Here is a 22,724-nt window from a genome sequence, read left to right on the forward strand (position 1 = left end):
GCAGCCACGTGACTGACCAACGGAAACATTTCCACTCTCCTGCTGATAAAAGTGCTCAACCTGATGTGACTTTGACCAAGTCACTTGACCAATAGATGACTCAGTTTCTCTCTCGGAGAAACTGGAGGTTATAGCAACCACTCTGTGCTCAAAATAAAAACAAAAACAAAAACAAATCAACAAAAAAACACTGGAGAATATTCAAGGGCAAAAGCTACTCTATTTGCTAGTAGGTGTTCTATTCCCTTGTTTTAGTGGGGGGAGTGGAGGGGACCATGAGAGCAGAACTCTAAAAACAGGACCAAACCTAGATACAACTGGCTAACTATAGCTTTAGAGTTGTGTGCAAGCCACTTTAATCTTTCTGTGCCTCAGTTTACCCCCTCCTCCCACCGTTAGTCATGATGTGCTTATATTGCAAAAACTGGACTAAGCCTTTTCCATTTTTTCTAAGGGCTCAGAAGATTAAAACGACAGCATCGCTCCTGGGAGAAACTACGTGGTGCTTTAAGACAATGGGTCTGGTTAGGGATCTCCTAAACCAGTGTTTCCCAAACTTCTCTCATGATGAGAATCACCTGGTGGAGTTGTTAAAACACAGATTCCTGAATCCCAACTAAGAAGTGCTAAACTAGAATTTTTGGGAACATATAGGTAAAATTGTATACTTAACTAGTGCTCTAAGACAGATGTTATATACAGAGCACTAAGTTAGGTATGCAATTTTACCTATATGTTCTCAAAAATTCTAGTTTAGCACTTCTTAGTTGGGATTCAGGAATCTGTGTTTTAACAACTCCACCAGGTGATTCTCATCATGAGAGAAGTTTGGGAAACACTGTCCTAAACCCTTAAGCCTTATTACTATGCCTTGATCTGCCCACTACCACGGACGGCGAGACAGCCGCACGCATGCTTCTTCTCTTCTTCTCTTTATGGCTCTTAGGCGTTTTTAAAGATGGAAAAAGACCCTCGGAGGAAACCTAAAATTTGGATCTAAACAAAGTTGATAGCCTTCCTCTAATTTAGATATCGGCTCCGCTGCCACGCAACACATCGCTCCGGAGACCGGCCTCTCAGCCTTGTTAGCTCCCTTTCATTTCAGGGTTCACAGCGGCCCTCGCAGCCGGCCTCAAAGAGGGACCGCCTCTGATGTACTGTCTGCTGGCGAATGCCCCCGTGCCAATTCCACTCTGCTTCCCGACTGATGCAGGAGACATCACTCGGGTCCAGGAGCAGGTTTCAAAACCCCGTGTCAACCAGATTGCTTTTTAGAGCGCGATCTTTCAGTCTACACCGGCCACGCTTGCTTGTGCCTTCCACTCTGATAAAGAACAGAGAAAATTGGACAAATTTCTAAGTTGGAGAGAATAATCCTACAGGGCCTCTTCACAGCCGGGCCTTGCTCCTTTTCAGAGGCGAGATGAAGTGGGGAGCGCTCTTTCAACTCGCCTTTTGTGGCGCTGCGCACTACAATCGCAGGTAAGTCAGAAAGCAAGATGCGGGCTCCCCGAAGATCTGACTGTGCCTCCGACTCGCTTCTAAAATGGACGGTCTATTAATATTTCAGCTCTGGGCCCAGCTTTGACTATTCACGCAGACCCTAAAAACAACAGGCCTGCCTCAGACTTCACAATAAAAAAAAAGGGGTGGGTGGGTGGAGGGAAGTAAAAAAGACACGGCTACCCAGAGATGGTTTGGAAGAAGGGTTCTAAGATCATAAGAGGCCTTCTCAGGCAGCCTGGCTGAATCTGGCATCCCCAGGTGGCAGCCTCACTGTTTTTCCTCACGCACAGTAAGGCTGGAAGCCACCTGCAGATTCACACCCTGTGTTGTACATGCGCAAGCGAAGTATTTGGGTCCCTGGTTTCTTTTTTATTTATATTTTTATTGATTTCAGAGAAGAAGGGAGAGGGGGAGAAAGAGATAAGAGAGAATCATTGATCGGCTGCCTCCTGCATGCCCCCTACTGGGGATGGAGCCTGCAACTCAGACATGTGCCCTGAACCAGAATCAAACCCTGACCTCCTGGTTTATAGGTCGATGCTCAACCACTGACCCACACTGGCCAGGCTGGGTCCCTGATTTCTAACAGGAGCATGCCAGCAGTGGCACCCAGGAGGTGGCCATGGGAAGGGTATATTTGTCATCTTAAGAATCATTATAATGACTGCCATGCATAAGGTATACATTGCTTTAGACTCCTCTCGTTCTGTTCACACACAATCCTGCAAAGGAGGGGTTCTTATTTTCAGCTACAGTTGATGTTCAAACGATTGTTCAGAGCCTCAGAAGAGCCACCTGCTGCTGTCCTCTGGGCTTGCCACACCTGGGGTCCTTGAGAGAACCCCCAGGAGCTAGAGCAGCTGGGTTTCCTAATCTGGCCACCTGGGGGAGCTGGAGAGCACTGAGCCAGGGTCAGGAGACAAGTGTCCCACTTTGCCTCTTACTGGCTACGTGGTTTTGAGCAAGTTATTTCCCTGCCAGTTTGTGACCCTGGGCAAGCTGCTCCACACTTAACCTGAGGGCGAACAGCACAACACTGTAGTTCCAGGAAATTGTAATAATAACTGGATCACCATCATCCATTCCATCATAATTAGTCATCAATTATGTGTTTAGAATAATCTGCCTGTGCCATAACCAAACTAAGAACAGTCATTGCCTGACGGCGACCGGAATTGGGAGACCTGGTGTAAGGAATGTCATCAAAACAACTCATTCTTGCCCTAACTGGTTGGCTCAGTGGATAGTGCGTCCGCCTGTGGACTGAAGGGTCCCAAGTTCTATTCTGGTCAAGGGCATGTACCTTGGTTGTGGGCACATCCCCAGTAGGGGGTGTGCAAGAGGCAGCTGATTCGATGTTTCTAACTCTCTATCCCATTCCCTTCCTCTCTGTAAGAAACCAATAAAATATATTAAAAAACAAAACAAAACAAAAACCACAACTCACTCTTACTGGCGTGTTTCCATGGACCAGGCACCGTGCTGCGTGCCTCAGATGGACCCGTTCTCAACTGAGAACTGGCTTCTCCCCTGGGTGCAATGCTGCCCCAGGTACATCTGGCAATATTTTAAGACATACTAGACCAGTGTTTCCCAAACTTCTCTCATGATGAGAATCACCTGGTGGAGTTGTTAAAACACAGATTCCTGAATCCCAACTAAGAAGTGCTAAACTAGAATTTTTGAGAACATATAGGTAAAATTGCCTACCTAACTTAGTGCTCTGTATATAAAATCTGTCTTAGAGCACTAGTTAAGTATACAATTTTACCTATATGTTCCCAAAAATTCTAGTTTAGCACTTCTTAGTTGGGATTCAGGAATCTGTGTTTTAACAACTCCACCAGGTGATTCTCATCATGAGAGAAGTTTGGGAAACACTGTACTAGACTGTCACACTGAGGGAGGGTGGGTGCCACTGGTATCTAGTGAGTAGAAGCCTGAATGCTGCCAGGGTGGCCCCCATGATAAGGAATTCTCCAGCCCCAAATGTCAAAGGTGCCAGAGGTGAGAAACCCCTATGGATGATGAGGGTGGAGGTGACAAGAGTCCCATGGGCTCTGCTCTGAAATGAGGGCGCCTCCCTCCTGGGCCTAGAGAGCCAAGGCACACACAGCCCATAGGTGCTGACCACACGTTACCATTGTTGCCATGTCTCCGCCGAGGCCCTGAGGCTTGGAGGGGGGCTGGGACTGGAGCTGATCTGGGTGGAGCTGGTGCTACCTGCCAGTCTGCTTGGTGCCCTTGCCAGGGAGAGCACCTCCTCTTTCTGGGCCTCAGTGTCTGCTCTGAGCTGTAGGAACCATGACTCCCCACCAGGGAGCTCCCTCTGGAAGGGCAGGCTGGTACAAACTGTGGGCTCCAGAGCCAGTCCTGCCTCAATGCTTCCCAGGTGACCTCATCTTAAAAACAGGAGGAAGAGCCTGGCTGGTGGGGCTCAGAGCCTGGCTGGTGTGGCTCAGCGGTCGATTCCCAGTCAGGGCACATGCCCAGGTTGCAGGCTCCATGCCCCCAGTACGGGGCCTGCAGGAGGAAGCCGATCCATGATATTCCTCTTTCATCAATGTTTCTATCTCTGTGTCCCTCCTCCTTTCTCTCTCTCTCTAAAAAATCAATGAAGACCTATTTTTAAAAATAAAATGAAACATGAGTAACAACGGGCCCTACCTCCCAGCACTATAGCGAAGGTGACAGTAACGGTTAGCAATCAGTCAGCGTCAGCTGCGAGACAACGGCTTTTCTATCATCACCGTCACTCGGGCCGCTAACGATCGAGCCCCTCTTCTCTCTCGAACCCTGTGACGTTCTCCCCACTCACTCCCATGCTCCACTCGGGCCTCAAATGCGTGGAGGCTGCTCCTGCTCTGGGCCTCGGCCTTCGAATTTGCTATTCTGTTTGCTGGAGAGCTCCATTCCCTTCCAGCATCTCTTCGCTCTTTGCGCAAATGCCACCTTTTCCGTGACCTCCCCGTCTTCCGTTGCCTGTGTGCACGTACACACGCACCCAATCACACCCTCCTACCCCACTTCCCGGCTCTGTGTGTCTCCGCAGCAAGCATCACACTCAATATCTGAGTTATCCTATTTTATCTCACTCCCATATCATGGAAGCTCCTAGAACACAGGGATTATTTTGGCTTCTTTTTGTTGACTGCTGTAGTCCCAGCACCTAGAATAATGCCCAATACATAGTAGGTGCCCAATAAATATTTGCTGAGTGAAGGACTAACTCCAACCCAGATAACACAGACTGAGCATGTCGTCGCTGGGCACAGGGAGGGGTGTGTGACAGGCTAAGGAAGGAGCAGAGATTGTAAGTCACACCCGGGCGTGGCGGCAGGGGGAGGTGTCTGACCCACACGGGGCCCCCTACCTCACTCTGCAGGGCGTGAGCCTTCTTGGCCCAGGCCATCTTCAGGTCCTCGGGCAGCGCCGTGAACTCGTGGCACCGCATCCTGTAGTCGTGGTCGCTGGCCAGGGCCTGGGCCTTCCTGGCGTGGACCAGGGGCACCATGTCCCCGGGCAGGTGGTACTGTGCGTGGCTGCCCACCGCCTGCCTCCGGTACTGGAGCTCGCTCTGCAGCTGGCCCACCCGCCGGCAGTGCCGGAGCCGGGGGTCGTCGCTGACACTCCGCGCCCCGATCAGCCTCCCTCGCTCCTTCACGAAGTCGTGTCTGTAGAGAAACTGGAAGAGAAGGCCCGGGGGTCGGGGGCTGGCGTGCTGCATGCAGACATCCCACCTGCACGCTCTCAAGGCAGAGACCCTAGAAAAGTCACCTGCTCTGACACTAGGAAGTGATGATGGTAAGAAAAAGCACAGTGAGGCCAGCCCGGGCACATGCTTCCTGCCTGGGGGACAACCATGAAAACATCCCTCCATCCTCCCTTTCTAATTACTGATCAAAAAGGGTTAAAAAGAAATGTATCCAGCCGAAACCGGTTTGGCTCAGCGGTAGAGCGTCGGTCTGCAGACTGAAAGGTCCCGGGTTCGATTCTGGTCAAGGGCATGTACATTGGTTGCGGGCACATCCCCGGTGGGGGGTGTGCAAGAGGCAGCTGGTGGATGTTTCTCTCTCATCGAAGTTTCTAGCTCTCTATCTCCCTTCCTCTCTGTAAAAAATCAATAAAATATATTAAAAAAAGAAAAAAAGAAAGAAAGAAATGTATCCATTTGCACTCGGCAAACGGTGAAAACCAAAAGACAGGACCCGTTTGTGTGAAGTACACATCTTCTGTGATTTGTTTGTGGGGAAGAGAAAGTCACCTTCATGTCCCAATGCTATGGTCGCCAGCAACAGAGGGGCTGCACACAGCCGGCACACCCTAAGCACAGCCGGTGTGAGAAAGGGCATTGGGCCGGGAGCCAGGCGTGCTCGGGCTCAGGACCATTTCCCGGGCCGGTTTTCTCTCTCTGTCTGGGTGGAGTCGGAAGAAAGCAGGCAGTTCCCCGGGTCCGGAGGGGTGGTGGCCTGGACATTGCCATTAAAAATAAACCATCACCTCCTTCCTGCCAGAGGCCTTTATCTGATTTTAGCTTCTGATGAACAAAAGCTCCGCTTCCCCTCCCTCTGCCAGAGAATCTCACTCGTAACTAATATATTCTGCAGGTGACATCCTGTCTCACATGGCGAGAGATTTGCTTTAATTCGGGGAAACCAGCTGCAGACGTGGTTTTACACGGAGTTAACAGAAATTAGGCGCGACGGAAGGTCATATCATTCCACTCACATCGCTGGCGATGTCTCCAGAGACCCGAGCAGCCTGGAAAGGGAGCGCGTCTATTGTCAGCTTGTAGCCTTGAGCGCGGAGATTATGCCAAGACTCCTTGTATTTTGCCTACAATGGAAACACATGTAGATTTTCTTTAAAAGAAAAAAAAAATTACACGAATCCAGGAACAAAGGCTACCCCTTTCATGTTGTAGCACTGCGTCCCAGAATTGATTTCTGACAAGTGAAAGCTTTCTATTTTGCAGAGGAAAAAAAAAAAAATCTCATCAGCACACACACTGTCGTGGGCTCTGACACATTATGAACGCAACACGTTTGTGCAAAGGTCTATTTAACATGCGCATCCAAAAAGACGTGTGTGTGTGTGTGTGTGTGTGTGTGTGTGTGTGTGTGTGTGTTTAGGTTCCTGTGAACGCCAGAAGGGTCAGTTAGGTCATGTCACAGACATACGTGGCTTTGGCGTGTGCTTGAACTTCAGCAACAAGAAAGGCTTACGTCGCTCAGGTTGGCTGCGTTTGTTTTCGCTCGGACGAACTCGGGCAGCCCCAGGGTCATGGTGTACTGGTGGCTCGCATCCTCGCCGGCTGCTCGATAGAGGCGCTGGGCAAACAGAAAGGAAGGAAAAGCAAGAAAAGCACTGTGATTTCTGCAGGGCTGGGGGGCCCTCCCTTGCTCGCAGTGGGGAGACACATCTGTAAAAGGCCATTTGCTGTGTCGTGGGTCAGCATTGGGCAAGATGTTTCTTTCCATGCAGGCTTTTTGCATGAGTCCAATTGAGTGATATAAGAAGTATAATAAGAAACTGCAAGTTGCTTCTGATAGGGTTCAGGACGTGATACCCCCAAACTGGGCACCTTGGCAGGCTGAGTATCTCAAGCTGAAGGGATCTGAGAAATGAAGGTGCTACAAGGATGCTCTCTGGCGCCCCCCTGAGGCGGGTCACGAGACCCTCCAGTGAGGGTGCCCTCCCTACCCCTGAGGAAAGAGCATCCTCATCTCCGAAGATGAAGGGACGCAGGACGCAGAGAGGAGCTGAGCAAACAGACCTTGCTGAATGCCCCCCACTTGCCTACACTTAGTGGATACCCTCTGTCCTATCCCATTTTCCCACGACTTTTCGCTTTCTGTCGAACCCAGTGTCATAACGCTCGGGCTTCGCCATGTCTTCAGGTCTTGGTTTCTTTACAAAGGCTCCCCTACCAGGTAAAACACATACGAAGTAAACGTATGCTTTTCTCTCGTGAATCTGTCTTTTGTCACAGAGCCCTGGCCCAGACTCTCTGATGGGAAAGAAAAGGTTTGTTGGTTGTTTTTTTTTTTCCTTCCCTATACTTTGCTCAATAACAGCCCGAGGAAAGAAAAACCATTTAGGAAGCCTATCTCAAGGTTCTTCCCACATTCAACTTTTCCCTCAAGGACTCAGTGTAAAGACAACACTGAGACATGGGAAGTGTAGGAGAGACTCTGTGATGTCTAGGGGAAGTTTCCACACTCTAGTCTGTGTTCTTTACCAAAACCACAGATCCTTCCACCCTAGTGCTGGCCTGAGGGGGTCTCAGCCAGGGCAAAAGCATTTATTCACATGATGAGAAATGGGGCTGCGGTGGCTGAGTTCTTTGAGGCCATAACAGGCTTTGTTACCCCATAGCATCCAGCTCACCACTTAAACAAGAAAGGTTCCACAGGAATTTAAAACTTACACCTCATTAAAGAAGCCCTTTGGATGCTCTCATCCCAAGCGAGAGTGGGAAACTAACAGTAGAAATAGCCAAATCTCAACTGACTTCTGAAAGAGCCGGGGAGAGAATCTTAAAAACTAACGATGATGCAAAATTTAACTCGCTGCCAAGTTCGCTTTCTATTTCAAGCTTGTCAGGCAGCCACTAAGAAGAAATAGAATTGAAAAGATGGTTTAATGTGAGATTCCTTCCCTGGGCTCCCCCTCCGATAGATGTATTAAAGTGTAAATTGGGTAAACAATGAGTGAGGAGACAATGAGGTAGAAATTCGAGAAGTCTGACAAACAACATACTCTAGTACTGTCCATGGCTAACTACAAGTCCCTCCCAAGACAATCATCAGAATGGCGCTGTAAAAGTGGCTAGCCAATATTTGCTGAGACAGAACAAAGGAATGGCACACCAGCACGTCTCAAATGTTAATGCGCAGCCGGTGGGTCTGGGGCAGGGCCTGAGGCTCAGCATTTCTAACAAGCTCCCGGGAGAGGCAGATGTTGCTTGCTGGTCTGTGACTGCACTTGGGGGGATGAGAGGACCGACAACCAGATTTCCACCTGGGCCTTGTCTCCTTCTGGAGAATATTTAAGCTCTGTATAATGGCATTCTCTTCTCCTAACCCTCCACGCAAACACCCAGTCTTTCCACCACCTCCCCAAACCCACACAAAGTCAGGCATATTTTTAACAATCGAGCAGTTCCTCACAAGCCCGTTTCCAAAGCGATTAGGGGGAGAGTGTACCTCGTTCGTAAGCTGGTTGCTGAGTTTTGCTTGAAGGAGGCTGGGGGTGTCTGTCACAGCTGTGTACTTGAATGACTGGGGATGCTGGCGGTATTTGCTCTGAATTCACACACAAGAGGGAAAAAGAAGACTGGTCAGATATACAACCAGCTCTTGAAACATTAGCGATAAAACCTCTTTTTGCAAAGGCGGTCAGTCCATCAGCTGGAACCTATGCTCTTACGACCTCAGAACTCAATGGGATGGAGGAGCAGAGAGGAGCACAGGACAGACTGACTAGGATGCTTACCAGCGGGAAAGAAAGAGCTAGTCCTTTGCTATGAACATGTCTATTGAAATTCAAATACTGCTCCCAATCTTTGCTCGTTATAAATCCAGGGCTCCTCAGCATTGAGAATGTACCAGAAACGCCTGCACATATGCCTGCACCCACCCCAGGAGATCAGGATTCAGTAAATCGGCAGTGGACCCAAGGCTCTGGATCCAATGAGGATTCTGATGCACCACAAGGTTTAGAACCCACATGTTATAGAGATTTCACTGGAAAAGCAAAGCACAAAGTTAAATCTAAACTTTGGCCAATTCCGCTGGTGTAAGCAAGCCATAAGCCCATCTAATGCACACAAGCTGGCCACTGACCACCCTTCGCTTCCATTATGCCCTCCTGTCCTTGATCTATCCAAAGCCCTCTCAGAGGTAAGAGTCGTCAGGATTCAAGGAGCTTAGAATTCTAGACTTCTATATTTCTACCAAGAAACTGTGACCCAGCTTAGAGCAACCATTTCATGTACAGCCACCAGAGAAGCACAGAGCTTAGATTAGTCCCATCCCTCCCCCCCCCCCCACCACCACACACACAAAAAAAACTAAACAAAGGTTGTAATAATATCCCCATTTGGCTGATTAAAATGTTGAGGCTCAGAGAGGTTAGCAGACGGGCTTGAAGTCACACAGCAAATGAGGGCTGGCCTGGAATTTCAGCCTCCAGCTGTTGGTCTCCAAAGCCGACCCTGTTTACACTGCACCACAGCACCAATCTCCAAAAGGACACAAGGAAGATACATGTAATGAGTCAGTGAACAGTGAATAATTCTTCTATGTTCACAATGGAACTGACTAGGTATCTGCAAAGCTGTCTTAAATGGCGTTCGGTCTGAATAGAGAATCCAGTGCAAAGAAGAGAAGCCAGGCAAGAGGTTAGCAGCCAGTCACCAATGTTAATAGTGGGACATGTAACTCACTTTCACAGTAAAACAACAACAACAACAAAAACAGATGGTGCCCAGCCAGCATGGCTCGGTGGCTGAGCACTGACCTATGAACCAGGAGGTCACAGTTTGATTCCCGGTTAGGGCACATGCCCGGGTTGTGGGCTCGGTCCCCATTGTAGGGCATGCAGGAGACAGCCAATCAATGATTCTCTCTCATTGATGTTTCTCTCTCTCTCTCTCGCACCTTTCATCTCTGAAAAAAAAAAAAGACACACACAAGCACACACACACACACACCCCTAATGGCTATGCAACAACCTCTGCTGTAGAAATATACTGACAGTCCTCACCCTTCCAGTCCCAGTTACCTCACTGATGAGTTCAGATGCTCTTTTTCTTCCTTCGATCTCTAAAGTGCCTGGAATGACACAGGCCACCCCTCGCATGAAGTTTAAGTCCGACCGGTACTCATTCTAAAAAAAAAAACAAAAAAAAAAACCACTAGGAATCAGAAGAGCCAAATTTACAGGACAAGGGAGCAGAGAGAAGCCAGAGGATCCAGGACCGGACAGCATCGAGGCTGGTACTCGAGGCCCACTGGGTCTCTCTAGATGTCTCATACTCAGCCAACATACTTAGCAAATGTTCATGAGGGAAATAAACGCTGGGGCAGGTGGTGGTTAGAAAGTCAGTTTCTCTTGCGGCAAACATGAAAATTGTCTGACAGGTCTTCTAAAACAAAACCCAGCAGCAGCGGGTGGCACAAATGAATCATGGAGTAAGAAAGAACTAATGAATGAATCCAGGAGAATGTTGCAAAGGCCTGCCTGAGTCTGCTGAGTAAGGCTCGTTGTGGATCCCTCAGTGATGTTGGGTGACACTGTAAAGGGCCCCCAAGTTCACTTCCCTTCAGCCACTGAGGTACCACTGGGCGCGCTGCCTTCAAATCGCAAACACGAGGAGAGGTGGGGCCAGAAGGGGCTGTGCTCAAGTGACAAAGGGCCCGAGAGCTGAGCCTGGCAGCTCCCCATCCCTACAGCTGCTCTGTGGTTCTTGACAGCTCCTGTCATTCAGTAAACGTCGCACACGGGCATAAACTCTGAACAGACCTGAGGGCCGGGCTGGAGCCATTTTCTTTTCTGACACAGGCCCGCCCGTTACTGCAAATCTCACGGCACGAGAGCCCGGCCAGCTAGGAAGGTGGCTGAGGACCACACGGGCTTCTGAGAACCCTGTATCTCCTTGGGAGTGAGGAGATCCCCGAGGCCTCCACCCTCCTGGGCCTGCCTGCTTCAGAGCCACGAATGCACTTCCAGGCTCAGTCCCCTCCTCGTGTACAGCCGTGTGACCTTGGCCAAGCTGCCCATCTCCTTCCAGCCTCACTATTATTTCTCCGTAAAATGGGACCAAGACTATTCGTACAGGGTCATTTTGAGGTTTAAATGAGATGACGCATGAAAACGCAAGGCTCAGAATTCAGCAGAAGTACTCCCTAAATGGGTGTTGTTATTAGATCTGTGCAGCTGTGCTTCCTCTTAAGAGCTAGGTAGGAACATGGGGGAAGGGAGTTAAGAGAATCCCCAGGTTCTGGATAGCCCTTCTCTGGAGGCCCCCCACTGAGCCGAAGGGAGCTGCCAGGTCAGTGCCTTGTGGGCCAATCGGAGAGGAAAGAGCCCTGGGAGAGAGAGGCCGGGCCTCCTTACCTCGCTCTGCAACTTGTGAGCTCTCTTGGCACAGCTGAGCCTCAGGTCCTCGGCCAAGGACGTGTACTGGGGGAGCGGGTGTCTGTAGTCCTGGTCGCTGGCCAGGCTCTGAGCCTTCTTGGCATGCACCAGGGTGACCATGTCCAACGGCAGATGGAACTGCGCCTTTGAGCGCTCGAAGCCTTTCTTGTAATTCACCTACAGGGGCAGACAGATCAGCGGCAGCTATTTCAAAGCCACCATTCGCCTCGGGGACATCAGCCGCTGCCATGCCACCGTCCCAGGGAAGCCTGGGAGAGGTTCTTGGCAGGGCCGGGGTTCCTTGCTTTGGGGACTGGCTTACACACAGAACGAACCTCCAGGTCGAAAGGCTCACCACCCCCACTCATTTGGAGGTCACTCATTTGGATGAACAAACACTCATGGCTCCCTCAGTTGGCGAAGATATAAACATTCAAGGGACAAAGACAAGGTCAATGATGTCCTTGCTCAAGTCGTGCTCTTCCCATTTTCCCAAGCAAGAAGATGCATGCCTACCACAGCCCTCCCGCCCTAGTCTCTTCCCTTCACCTTCTCAAGCTCAGGTTCTAGACACCAGGGCGTTTCCTCTCAAGAGAGCTTAAGAGGAGCTTCTTCAAAGCACCACATGCCCTCCCAGGAAAGCTGGGGCCAGGTGCTGTGGGTGGACGCCTGGAAAGCCAGTTTGGAAGGGTGGGTATTCCCAAGAGCTCAACATGTATCCCAGGGAGAGAAGGAGGGGCCTAATGGCAGACCACGAGCTCCACTGCGTCCTGGGAGGAGCTGTCTGCAGGTCTGGGAAGCACACTCCAGGCTTCTTGGGAGTCCGGTGCATAATCGCCACCTCTTAGCTGCAGCCACTCCTGACTAACCCCCCCCCCCCCCCGTCCCACCCCCTCGAATCCTCCCCTCACCCCTACCATAAAGCCAAGGACAATTCATTTCCAACCCCATACTCTTAGGTCAGCACCCAGGACAGAACGGGAAAACGATGTTAGAAATGAGGACAGAGAGGCAGAGAACACAAGAAATTGTGGAAAGAGTGTAAGACACGGAGCTGGCTCCACCTCCCGGCTCTGCCCCTTTCCAGCTGATCTCAGGCCAGGGGCTGAGCCACAGAGTCTAGGTCTCCGTATCAGTGCACCCAGGATGAACACACAGAGGACGTTCCCAGAGAGAGTGTGATGGTGGAATGAGACACTGCATGTCCAAGTGTCTGGTCCTCTGTAACATGTTGTCACATATCAAATGTCATCACTACTATTAGCCAAGTCCCACACATATGTGCAAGGAGACAGGGAACACACAAGGGTTGTTATCTGAGATGCCTCCAGGAGCCATAGAGGCAGTAAAAAGGAGCGAAGGAGGAAGTGGGGGGCGAGGGGGTGAGGCTGCATGGCCAGGAGGGCACAGGTCCCTCTAAATGCAGCTCTCCTAACCAACGGCACCTGTGGCTTTGCAGACTCTTCTGGCCGGAAGCCTAAAGCTTTTACGTAAAAGTTTCCCTTCTTAAAGGCTTGCAATGAATTCACTGTAGACCAAACAAAACACTCCTGCAATCCAAAGCCAGACCTCAGGTCCCTTTTAGAGGCCACGGGGCAAACATCATAAAACTCCCAGCCAGGAAGAAGAAAGGGGTCAGCTTGCCCAACCTCTCACTTGATGGAGAAAGAAGCCAGAGGGGCCAAGGGACCTGACTGTGCCACAGAGATAGTCAGGACTGAGCCAGTCCCCGCAACCAGAGGACGATCAACATTAGCCGGTGGCGACACATGGTGAGGGGTGGCTGTGGGGGGAGGAGGAAAAAGGGGGGCCGTGTGCGCCTGTGTTGCATTTTTCTCCCACTCACTTCACTCTGCAGCGAGCTGGCGTACACTGAATGCGCCAGGCTGATATCGTCTTCCAAGCTCCGGGAGCCGAGCATCTGCCCTTTCATTTTCTCAAATGCCTCTTTGTATTTGTACTAAAGGGAAAGAGAACAGGAGAGAGTAACAGCTCGGGGACAAGGGACACGGAATGGAAGAGGTGGGCATTGGGCGAAAATGTTTTGTTCTTTTGACAGTGACTGGGCGAGTTGAAAGGAACGCGTGGGAGTCGTCAAAGGGCCTGTTCTTTCATATGCAAGACTCCCAATGACTGCAGGGCTGGGAGGTGACAGGGCAGGACGAGTGAGCGCTCGGGCGGCCCACACTGGGAGAAGCTGGGTGCATTGTTAACTGTCTGCACGGGGACCCGCTTCAGGAAAACGCTGGGCGGAGAGTGCATTTCATCTGCCTGGGGCCCATGTTTACAGCATCTATCTGGCTTTGTGCCCCAGCAAGGGCATGTTTTGCAGTAAGTTACGTTCTTTCTTCTTGGCCGCTACCTGATTGCCCTGCCACCGTCAGTTGGGAGAGGCAGGCAGGGGGCAGGGGCAGAAGGCATGCGTGTCGGTTAGTATTAAACGTTGTCACGGTAATGGAGACGGATGCTCACGTCGCTGATGATTTCACCGGAGGCCTTCGCCGCCTGGAATGGAATGGCATCCAACCTCAGCTTATACCCGCCGTCTCGAAGTTTGCTCCAGGATTCCTTGTACCGTGTCTGTGGGGAAGACGTGCCCACGTTAAGACCGCTGTATGGCCTGCTGGCTTCCCAAACTCCAGTTTACCAAAATGGGAATCTGGTGTGTCATGGGTTTGTCTCCCAGTTGGGAGTCAGAGATCACTGGGGTTTAGCGCAAATCACCAAAGAGCTGGCTCCTGGCTCCTGCCCACCCATGGGGGAGGGGAGGCGGTGGGTGGGGGGGCGGGTGTTGAAAAGCAAGAGCTCTGGAGGCAGACAGACCCAGATTTCTGTGAGCAGCAGGTCCACTGCAAGAAAGAGGCGTGAGGCTGGACGTGTGTGGTTCTTTACATGGAATACAGAGAACTTGGCTGTCTCTTGTCAAGGAGCAGGTAGGTAGGCTGACAGAGTCTATGGAGGTGAAGGCCCCCACGTCTCTCCTTGCCACTGCGGCTGGGAATACTCACTGTATTCTGATGCCCATCTACCAGTCCCACAGTACAAATGCCCTTTTATACAAAAACTAGAGGCCCAGTGCATGAAATTCAGGCAGGGGGGTCTTTGTCCCTCAGCCCAGCCTGCACCCTCTCCAATGTGGGACCCCTCGAGGGATGTCTGACTGCAATCGGACATCCCTCTCACAATCCAGGACTGCTGGCTCCCAACTACTCACCTGCCTACCTTCCTGATTGTCCCTAATCATTTCTGGCGGCCAGCCTGATTACCCCCTAACCACTTCTGTCAGTCTGATTGATGCCTAACTGCTCCCCTGCCAGCCTGTTTGCCCCTAACTGCCCTCCTCTGCAGGCCTGGTCCCCCATAACTGCCTTCCCCTGCAGGCCTGGTCCCCCCCAACTGCTCTCCCCTGCAGGCCTGGGCCCCTTCCAACTGCCCTTCCCTGTAGGCTCAGTCGCCCCCAATTTCCCTCCTCTGCCAGCCTGGTCACCCCTAACTGCCCTCCCCTGCAGGATTGATTGCCTCAACTGCCTTCCCTTTCAGGCCTAGTCCCTCCCTCCCAACTACCCTCTCCTGCTGGCCATTTTGTGGCAGCCATCTTGTGTTCACATGGGGGCAGCCATCTTGTGTGTTGGAGTGATGGTCAATTTGCATATCACTCTTTTATTAGATAGGATACATTTCTCTTAGTCTCTTCCTTGTAAATGACTTTGACTCTACTACAGGACCAGCTACCTAATTGGCAGGGCCCAGTGCAAATGGGGATGTGGGACCCCTGGCTCAAAAAGATCACACATTCCAAGACAGTGACAGAGCACCACACCACGCAGGGCCCTTCCGGGCACAGGATGCTGTGTGTCTGCGCAGGTCCCCCGAGGCCCCACAATGAAAACCAGCACCCCGCCACCAGCCTCACCTCACTGATATTCATGGCATTCAGCTTGGCCAGCAGGACTTCCGGGAGGTCGGCTGTCTGCGTGTAATGATGCTTTATGTTTTCCCCTTGTTCCCTGTATATCCTCTGTGGGCGGAGAGAGGCTTTGCGTTAGACCCAGAAACCTCCCCCACGCAGCCATCAGCCAAGTTCAACTCCAAGAGATGAGGATGAGGCAGCTGCCACCTCCCCACCGAGACAGGACCATGCCGCCCTGCCTCCGTCTAGATGTCACAGCCAGCGCGGTGACACGCACTTCATTCCCTCCCGTGTTCTGCATCCCCACTCAGAACATGACAGGCTGAAGCTGTGCCCTGGGTTAGCACTCCACTGGAAGCACACTGCTGAGACGGTGTCAAATGACAAATAAGGTCTCATTAACATCCGTAATTTTGTTATTAATGATAAGCTAAGAGAGGGCATCAAAACTCAGGAGGCATGAGAGATGATGGCTCGCCCACAAGTGAGGTTTTCCCTGGATTTACATTAATCCTCATTCCTCTTCCACTGCAAGGATTCTTGTGCTCAAAATTGCCTCCTGCGCTAGCTGGTTTGGCTCAGTGGATAGAGCGTCAGCCTGTGGATTGAGGGTTCTCGGGTTCAATTCCAGTCAAGGGCACATGCCCGGGTTGCAGGTTTGATCCTCAGTAGGAAGCGTGCAGGAGGCAGCTGATCAATGATTCTCTCTAATCATGGATGTTTCTATCTCTTTCCCCTTCTCCTTTCCTCTTGGAAATCAATAAAAGTATATAATTTTTAAAAACTATCTCCTGGGTGGTGGGTCTAGGGCACTAATTATTCAGAATTCTGATTTGGGCTTTGGGATATTCTAGGAAGTGAGCAGGGACACGTGGCAGTGGCAACAGCCACCTTAGCAAGTTTCTAAACTGGGCTTTTTTCCGCCCCAAATCCTATCCGATGTGTTTGAGTTTCTGTGCATCACAGCACTGCCCCCTAGAGTTGGTTAGGGAAGGAAGAAGCAGGTAACGTTTTCTTTTGTACCAAAAAGTTTCTTTTGTACAAAAAAGAATCCAATTTGATTCTGATGGCTGATTATCCAAATATGATATATTCCTAAGCCTGAGCGTTTGTAAATTATCCCAGAACATATTTGGACGGGTGCTCGGGCCATTTCAGAATGCCTGTCCAATAAGGCACAACCGGAATAGCTGGCCCAATTGGGAAACTGGGGAGAATTCTGTAACCCCTCCCTGCAAGGTTGGTAGACTTTCCTCGTTGCAAGTTGAATGGTTTGAAGATATTTAACAGGCGTGTCTGCCCTGCACAGGGATCTGTGGACCCCTCTCAGCAGAATCAGCCAAACTGGCTGACTCATGCCCTCGAGTGACTTTTTATAGCACCTCATCCTTCAGTGAACCCTGAGCTGAGAGGACCAAAGGCCAGATCTTGATGGACCTGAAACTGAGAAGATGGGACGTGGCTTGACAGTTTAGTTCAAGGTACAAACATGAGATCCAAATCATTTCCAAAGCCTTGGGGAAATGCCAAGAGGAAGAATTCCTGTCACTGAGCCTGGCTTCAGTGTTCCAATTACTGAGAATTTCACCCAAAAGTTCCAGCTCTGGAAACAATGTTTTAAAACCGAAGGAGCTGGGGGAAGGCCCCACCACAGACAGATCTTTGCGACGTGCAAATAGGAAAAAGTGAGCCTGGGGCTGAGGGGTGGCGGGGCCCCAGTTGGCATCCTGAGAGCGTTAACACGTCCCCCACCTCACATCCTAATGAGGCAGCACCCTGCTAAGGTGAGCCTCAGCAAAGGACAAGACGCTCCTTCATCCCTAGAGCAACAGAAGGAGCAAGCCAAGAACCCCTCGGCTTCAATCGCAGGGTTGAAAGGAGCGCCCACTCTCAGAGTCATAATGTATATACATTATCGCTTACATCCACTGCTTGGGTGTAACTAATTCTGGCCTGGACCATCTCCGGAGTGTCTTTAATACTGGTAAACTTCAAAGCATCTGGATGCTGACGGTACTTCTTCTGTTGAGCAGAAAAAAGATCAAAGCTGTGAATTTTGTGCTGCTCTTTCATGCCATTTGAAAGAGAAAAAAATCATAGGTTGCTTGAGATTAGAGTGAATTTGTGAACATAATTATTATTCGGCTTCCTCCATCTTTATATCCTCGGTGACTTCGGGTTAATATTTGTTTCCATTTAAGAATAACCTCGTGTCAATTAACATTAAAGTATATCTACCGGCTGCAAAGAAAACATCTCAAAATTAGGTTGTACCGGTAAAATACTGTGGGAGACACACTCATGGAAGGATGTCTTTTTCATAGGCTTCAAATACGGTCTCACAGTTGTTTAGCTATCTTAGTCTGAATTTCCGAGGCAGGAAAACATTCACAGTTACATTTACCCATTGAAGCTGTCTAATTTCCTTTCCACGAAAGGCAGAGATTATCACAGTCAAAACCCATGCATTTAACGGTGAGTGATTGTCCACGACCTAACCAACTCTGAGCCCAGTTCAGTTCCAAATGGTAAACAAGAACAAGAAAAAGGGCATTTGAAATAGCAACAGCAACCAATTCAAATGCTGATGAAGACTTATAAACCCAATTTGGATTCTAAAAATTTGTGCTTAAGTTAGTTTGTTTTTCCATCAAAGCCCCTTCTTGAGAGACTAGAATGGTTGCCTTCTTCATGGAATTAGGAAGCATAATCTGCCTCAATCAAACTATTCTTTTATGAGCCCTCCGGTATCCTGGGTTGTCTGAAGCAGACACCGCTCAATAGCCATCCCTGACTTTGTAAAAAGTTTTATGGGAACACCCCATGCTCATTCATTTGTGTACCGCCTGTGGCTGCTTTCATGCTACCATGACAGAGGTGAGCTAGAGGGACTGAAACTGTGCGGCCCATCAAGCCAAACATATTTACTCTCTGCTCCTTCACAAAAAAAGGTTTGCTGACGGCTGCTTTCACTGATAGGTGGGTGTGCAGTTGTGGCCCTCCCAATAGAGCCTCATATTCCGTCTGAAAATTAAGAGGTCAACTCCATGTGACACTAACCTGGAAGCATGTCAGACTGCAATGAGATCGTTGGGAAAAGGTGCTAAGAGATGTCCTGACTTACCGAAGTTTGAGGACTTGTCTTGTAAATTTGCTAAATGTGGTGGAAAATTAAGTCCATTGTGGGATAGATAGTTCCAAGCAGATCCCTTAGCTGCCAGACTTAGATGCATGAAGGTACCATGGTGAAGTCTAAATGATGTATATAATGGTCTTTATTGGGTCTTGATATGCAGGGGTCCCCTATGGAGAGCCTGGGGCCATGAATCCTCAAACCTACATGTGTGTTCCTGTAACTTTCCACAGGCGTCCTCCTAACATGGCCTTTTCTTCATTAGAACTTCCCAGGGCGGTCCAGTCTCCACCAGGCTCTCAGGGTCTTCTGAGCCTTGACTGAAAATCAGGCCAACCAGAGTGAGCCCGCTTTCCAAATCAGCTCCATGACGTGTCAGGTAACTAGGATGCTCTCCTACTGGGAAATATCAGTGCTGAGAACGTGTGTCTGAAACTCCAGCACAGGGGTCTGTTTTAAGTACACTTTCAGTCTCCTCAGAACACCAAAACTGCCGAGGCTGAAGTCTCCTGAGGCTCTGGTCACTTTGGTCCCCACCTAGAAAAGTCTAGAAGGACCAGGCTACTCTGAAGGCTACTAAACAAATGCTCACTTGGTTTTCTGAAGAAGTCCCTCTCCAAAGAGACAGGAGCAGGGGAGCATCTGGGTTGTTTGGGGGTACACAGCCTCTCTGTGAGTGTGAGCCAAGGACAGCTGCCTGGTGTGTCTCATGGAGTGGGCCTCTCCCTCTCAACAATGTCTGAAATTATTTTTACTTATCACTACTGGGCAGAGGGTGCTACTGGCACCTAGTGGGTAGAAGCCAGGGATGCTACCAAACATCCCACAAGGCCAAGGACAGTCCCCACAACAAAGATGATCAAAATGTCAACAGCACCGAGATGGAGACACCCTGATCTGCTCCATGAGGCTGCTGTCCTACTATGTGAGCAAGGGCCTCTTTTCATAAAGCCGGAATGCCTTCGGGTTCAGGGAGGGTGGCCACAAGGAGACAGGAGTGAGATTTAAATAGAAAACACACCACCCCCCCAAAAAACAAAAAAAACAACAAAAAAACCAAGAGAGAACGGTGTCACATGTTCCACACCACGTGAACATTCAAACGCTGTTTACACTGTGGCAGAAAGCAAGGGAGAAAATGTGCATACACTCACAAAGGGGCTTCCTGGGAGCCATAAATGTGTCTTTTCATCATCTCTCCCACATTGCTTCATTAAAAAGGTAAGTTAGCAGGGTAGCAATTGGAGTTCCCATTTGATTGCCATTATTATTCATAATATCATTTGTCACCCACTTTGTTTTTGGCCAGGCTTTGCGGGCCCCTACCGGAGCGTGTTTGGTATGTGGTTTCTCTATAATTACCAGCCCTGGTCTGGGGTTGGAGGTCTTTCATGTAGCGTTCCCTTTTTCTCTGCCTTTCGAGTGGAAATTATTTTAATTTCATACAGAAATGCCACATGCCTCATGCAGCCGGCTGTCAGGGAACCTCACCTCGCTAATGAGTTCTCCTGCCTTCTTCGCCTGCTCCACATTTAATGACCCGACGGCGACCCAGCCCGCGCCTTTCATCCACTTCACATCTGCCCTGTATTGGTTCTGACAAAGGAGAAAGAAAAGAAAGAAAAAAAGAAAAAAAGAAAAAGAAAAAAAAAGACAGGCCATTGTTGGTATGCAGGCATTTCAAGGGCTATTAACAGCGGCCGAGGTAGCCTTGGTGGCAGCTGAGTCGAGTGAAATGCCATCTTTGTCTTATCCATGTCCGGATGGCTCCAAAAGGTAAATTAATTTCCCCTTTAATTGCAGCCTGCCCGCTGATGGCCACTCTAGGCCCCGCCCAGGGGAGGGAGGGGCGGCATCCACCTGGTCCCTCCTTAGGAACTGGTGTCTACCTAGAGAAAAGGCGGGTCCTCATTGTCTGCTTTCCCCGTTTTCTTGTTTAAAATGACACGTAGGGGGGAGAAGAAAATGAGCATTCGCAACAGGACCCAGGAGGGGTGCTACAGGAGGGAATGTCACAAGACATCCAAGGCTTCCCGAGTGCCAATTCCTTCCTCGGTGGGGTTCTCATTCCCTCACTTGCCAATGAAGGAGTAGAGTTAATGGAAAGCCATTAACTGGACACGTCTCTAAAACGGGCACCTCCCCTGTCTCCCCTTAAACAGCTCTGCCTGCAAGGATGTGTCCACGCGGCACCCAGCCCACCCCGTGTAACCGCTGGCTGCCGCTGACCCGCCTTTCAGGTCACCCACCTTCGTGTACAAGAGCCAACCGAAGACGAAAGAAAACAGAACCAGGTGAGGGATATAAGGAAAAGGGGGCGAGGGCTATGGGTCAGTGAGCTGATCATTCTAAAAATGGGGATGACTAAAGCTGGAATGCACATCCGAGGTGCCCTCCCACAGGAAGCCACCGCTCAGAAGGTCAAAGTACATCCCCCTCACCAGGGGGCATCACAAAGAAACACGGAAAACGTATGCAGGTCAGAATTCCAGGAAGAAAAAGGGAGCTTCCTAGTTTCTTATTTCGTCATATTGAATTTATAATGGGCATAATGTGAACGAGAGTTAAGCCACTAGGAAGCTAACACGTTTCCACCCGGGGACCCAGAAACAGATATTTCCATAAGCATCAACTATTGTCTTGAAGGATCTGGGTCACCTGCACCAACTCGAACACACACACACACACATACCCACACACGTTCACACACATAGACGGAGCTTACATCACTCTGTAAACTGTAGGCCTTCTTGGCCCATTCCACCTTCATGTCCGTGGGCAGAGCTGTGAAGTGATGAGACGCCGTCTTGTAGCCCACGTCTGTGGCTAAATGCTGAGCCTTGCGGGCGTGCACAAGGTGGACCATGTCTAGGGAGACGTGGCACTGGGACTTGGTGTCCTCGAATCCCCTTTTGTACTCCAGGTCGCTCTGCAGCTTGGACATTTGCAGGGAGTGGCTCATTTGCGAGTCGCCCTGGGCCCCCTGGGCCCCAATGAGCTTTCCTCGGGACCTCTCGTAGTCCTCCTTGTACTTCACCTGGGTGAGAAGAGGAGAGCAGGGGTGGGTCAGAATCTCCTAAAGGGTGGCCTGGCTAGTGTGGCTCAGTGGTTGAGCATCAACCCACGAACCAGGAGGTCACAGGTTTGATTTCTGGTCAGGACACATGCCGGGATTGCAGGCTTGATCCCCAGAAGGAGGCAGCTGATCGATGCTTCTCTCTCATTGATGTTTCTATCTCTCTCTCCCTCTCCCTTACTCTCTCTCTCTCTAAGTCAATGAAAACATGGTTTAAAAAAAAACAAAAAACACCACAGGTGTGAAAGTTAAAAGAAAGCCATATGACAGAATCCTAATAGAATTAGTGGCATAAAAAGTTTGCCTCCTTTGAACAACCTTTCATCAAACAGTGAAATAAAATATTACTGGTCATTATTCCCTTTCCACCTCAGCTGCCCGAAAACTCAGAGCCAAAGAATGTTCAGCTATACAACAGTCTTCTCTCGATTTCCTGGTGAAATTCCATCTTTTCTCTGTATTATTTGCCACCCCTCTTCCTGGATTTATTTTTAAGTGTCCTTTTGCATTCCTGAGAGCCACTTTAAAATCCTTTTTTTTTTTTTTTTTTTTTGGTAATAGTGAGAACGTGACAAATAAAAAGTATTCACGAAATTAAAAAGACAGAATGTCCAAAATGCAATTGCTCTTTGAGGAAGGAGCTTGAATTAAAAAAACAACTGGGATACATAAATATTTAGAAGTATGGGTACCAAAGGAAGCATATTGGCCTAAAAAATAAAAAATAAAAATAAAAAGGTATTAGGCCAAGAGCAATGAGAATCAGGAGAAAGAATAAGTATGGAAATGATTTAAAAGGTGTTACAGGCCAAAACCGGTTTGGCTCAGTGGTAGAGCGTCAGTCTGCGGACTGAAAGGTCCCGGGTTCGATTCCGGTCAAGGGCATGTACATTGGTTGCGGGCACATCCCCGGTGGGGGGTGTGCAGGAGGCGGCTGGTCGATGTTTCTCTCTCAT

General features: G+C 49.8%; 1 protein-coding gene across 8 annotated transcripts in view; it reads right to left on the bottom strand.

Annotated features, from left to right (window-relative positions):
- Positions 1 to 22,724, bottom strand: part of NRAP (nebulin related anchoring protein) — a 64,998-nt gene that overhangs the window by 11,090 nt on the left and 31,184 nt on the right. For all 8 annotated transcript variants that reach the window (XM_084903560.1, XM_084903558.1, XM_084903559.1 and 5 more), the window contains 12 exons: positions 21,418 to 21,729; positions 20,184 to 20,288; positions 17,483 to 17,581; positions 15,563 to 15,667; positions 14,122 to 14,229; positions 13,496 to 13,609; positions 11,629 to 11,826; positions 10,294 to 10,398; positions 8,715 to 8,813; positions 6,732 to 6,836; positions 6,235 to 6,342; positions 4,880 to 5,191 (listed from right to left, as the gene is read on the bottom strand). In XM_084903560.1, coding sequence (XP_084759686.1) covers positions 4,880 to 5,191; positions 6,235 to 6,342; positions 6,732 to 6,836; positions 8,715 to 8,813; positions 10,294 to 10,398; positions 11,629 to 11,826; positions 13,496 to 13,609; positions 14,122 to 14,229; positions 15,563 to 15,667; positions 17,483 to 17,581; positions 20,184 to 20,288; positions 21,418 to 21,729 — 1,770 coding nt within the window. The remainder of the gene's footprint in view (positions 1 to 4,879; positions 5,192 to 6,234; positions 6,343 to 6,731; positions 6,837 to 8,714; positions 8,814 to 10,293; positions 10,399 to 11,628; positions 11,827 to 13,495; positions 13,610 to 14,121; positions 14,230 to 15,562; positions 15,668 to 17,482; positions 17,582 to 20,183; positions 20,289 to 21,417; positions 21,730 to 22,724) is intronic.

This window comes from Pipistrellus hanaki (assembly GCF_964339955.1).
Source record: "Pipistrellus hanaki genome assembly, chromosome: 14".
Classification (NCBI taxonomy): Eukaryota; Metazoa; Chordata; class Mammalia; order Chiroptera; family Vespertilionidae; genus Pipistrellus; species Pipistrellus hanaki.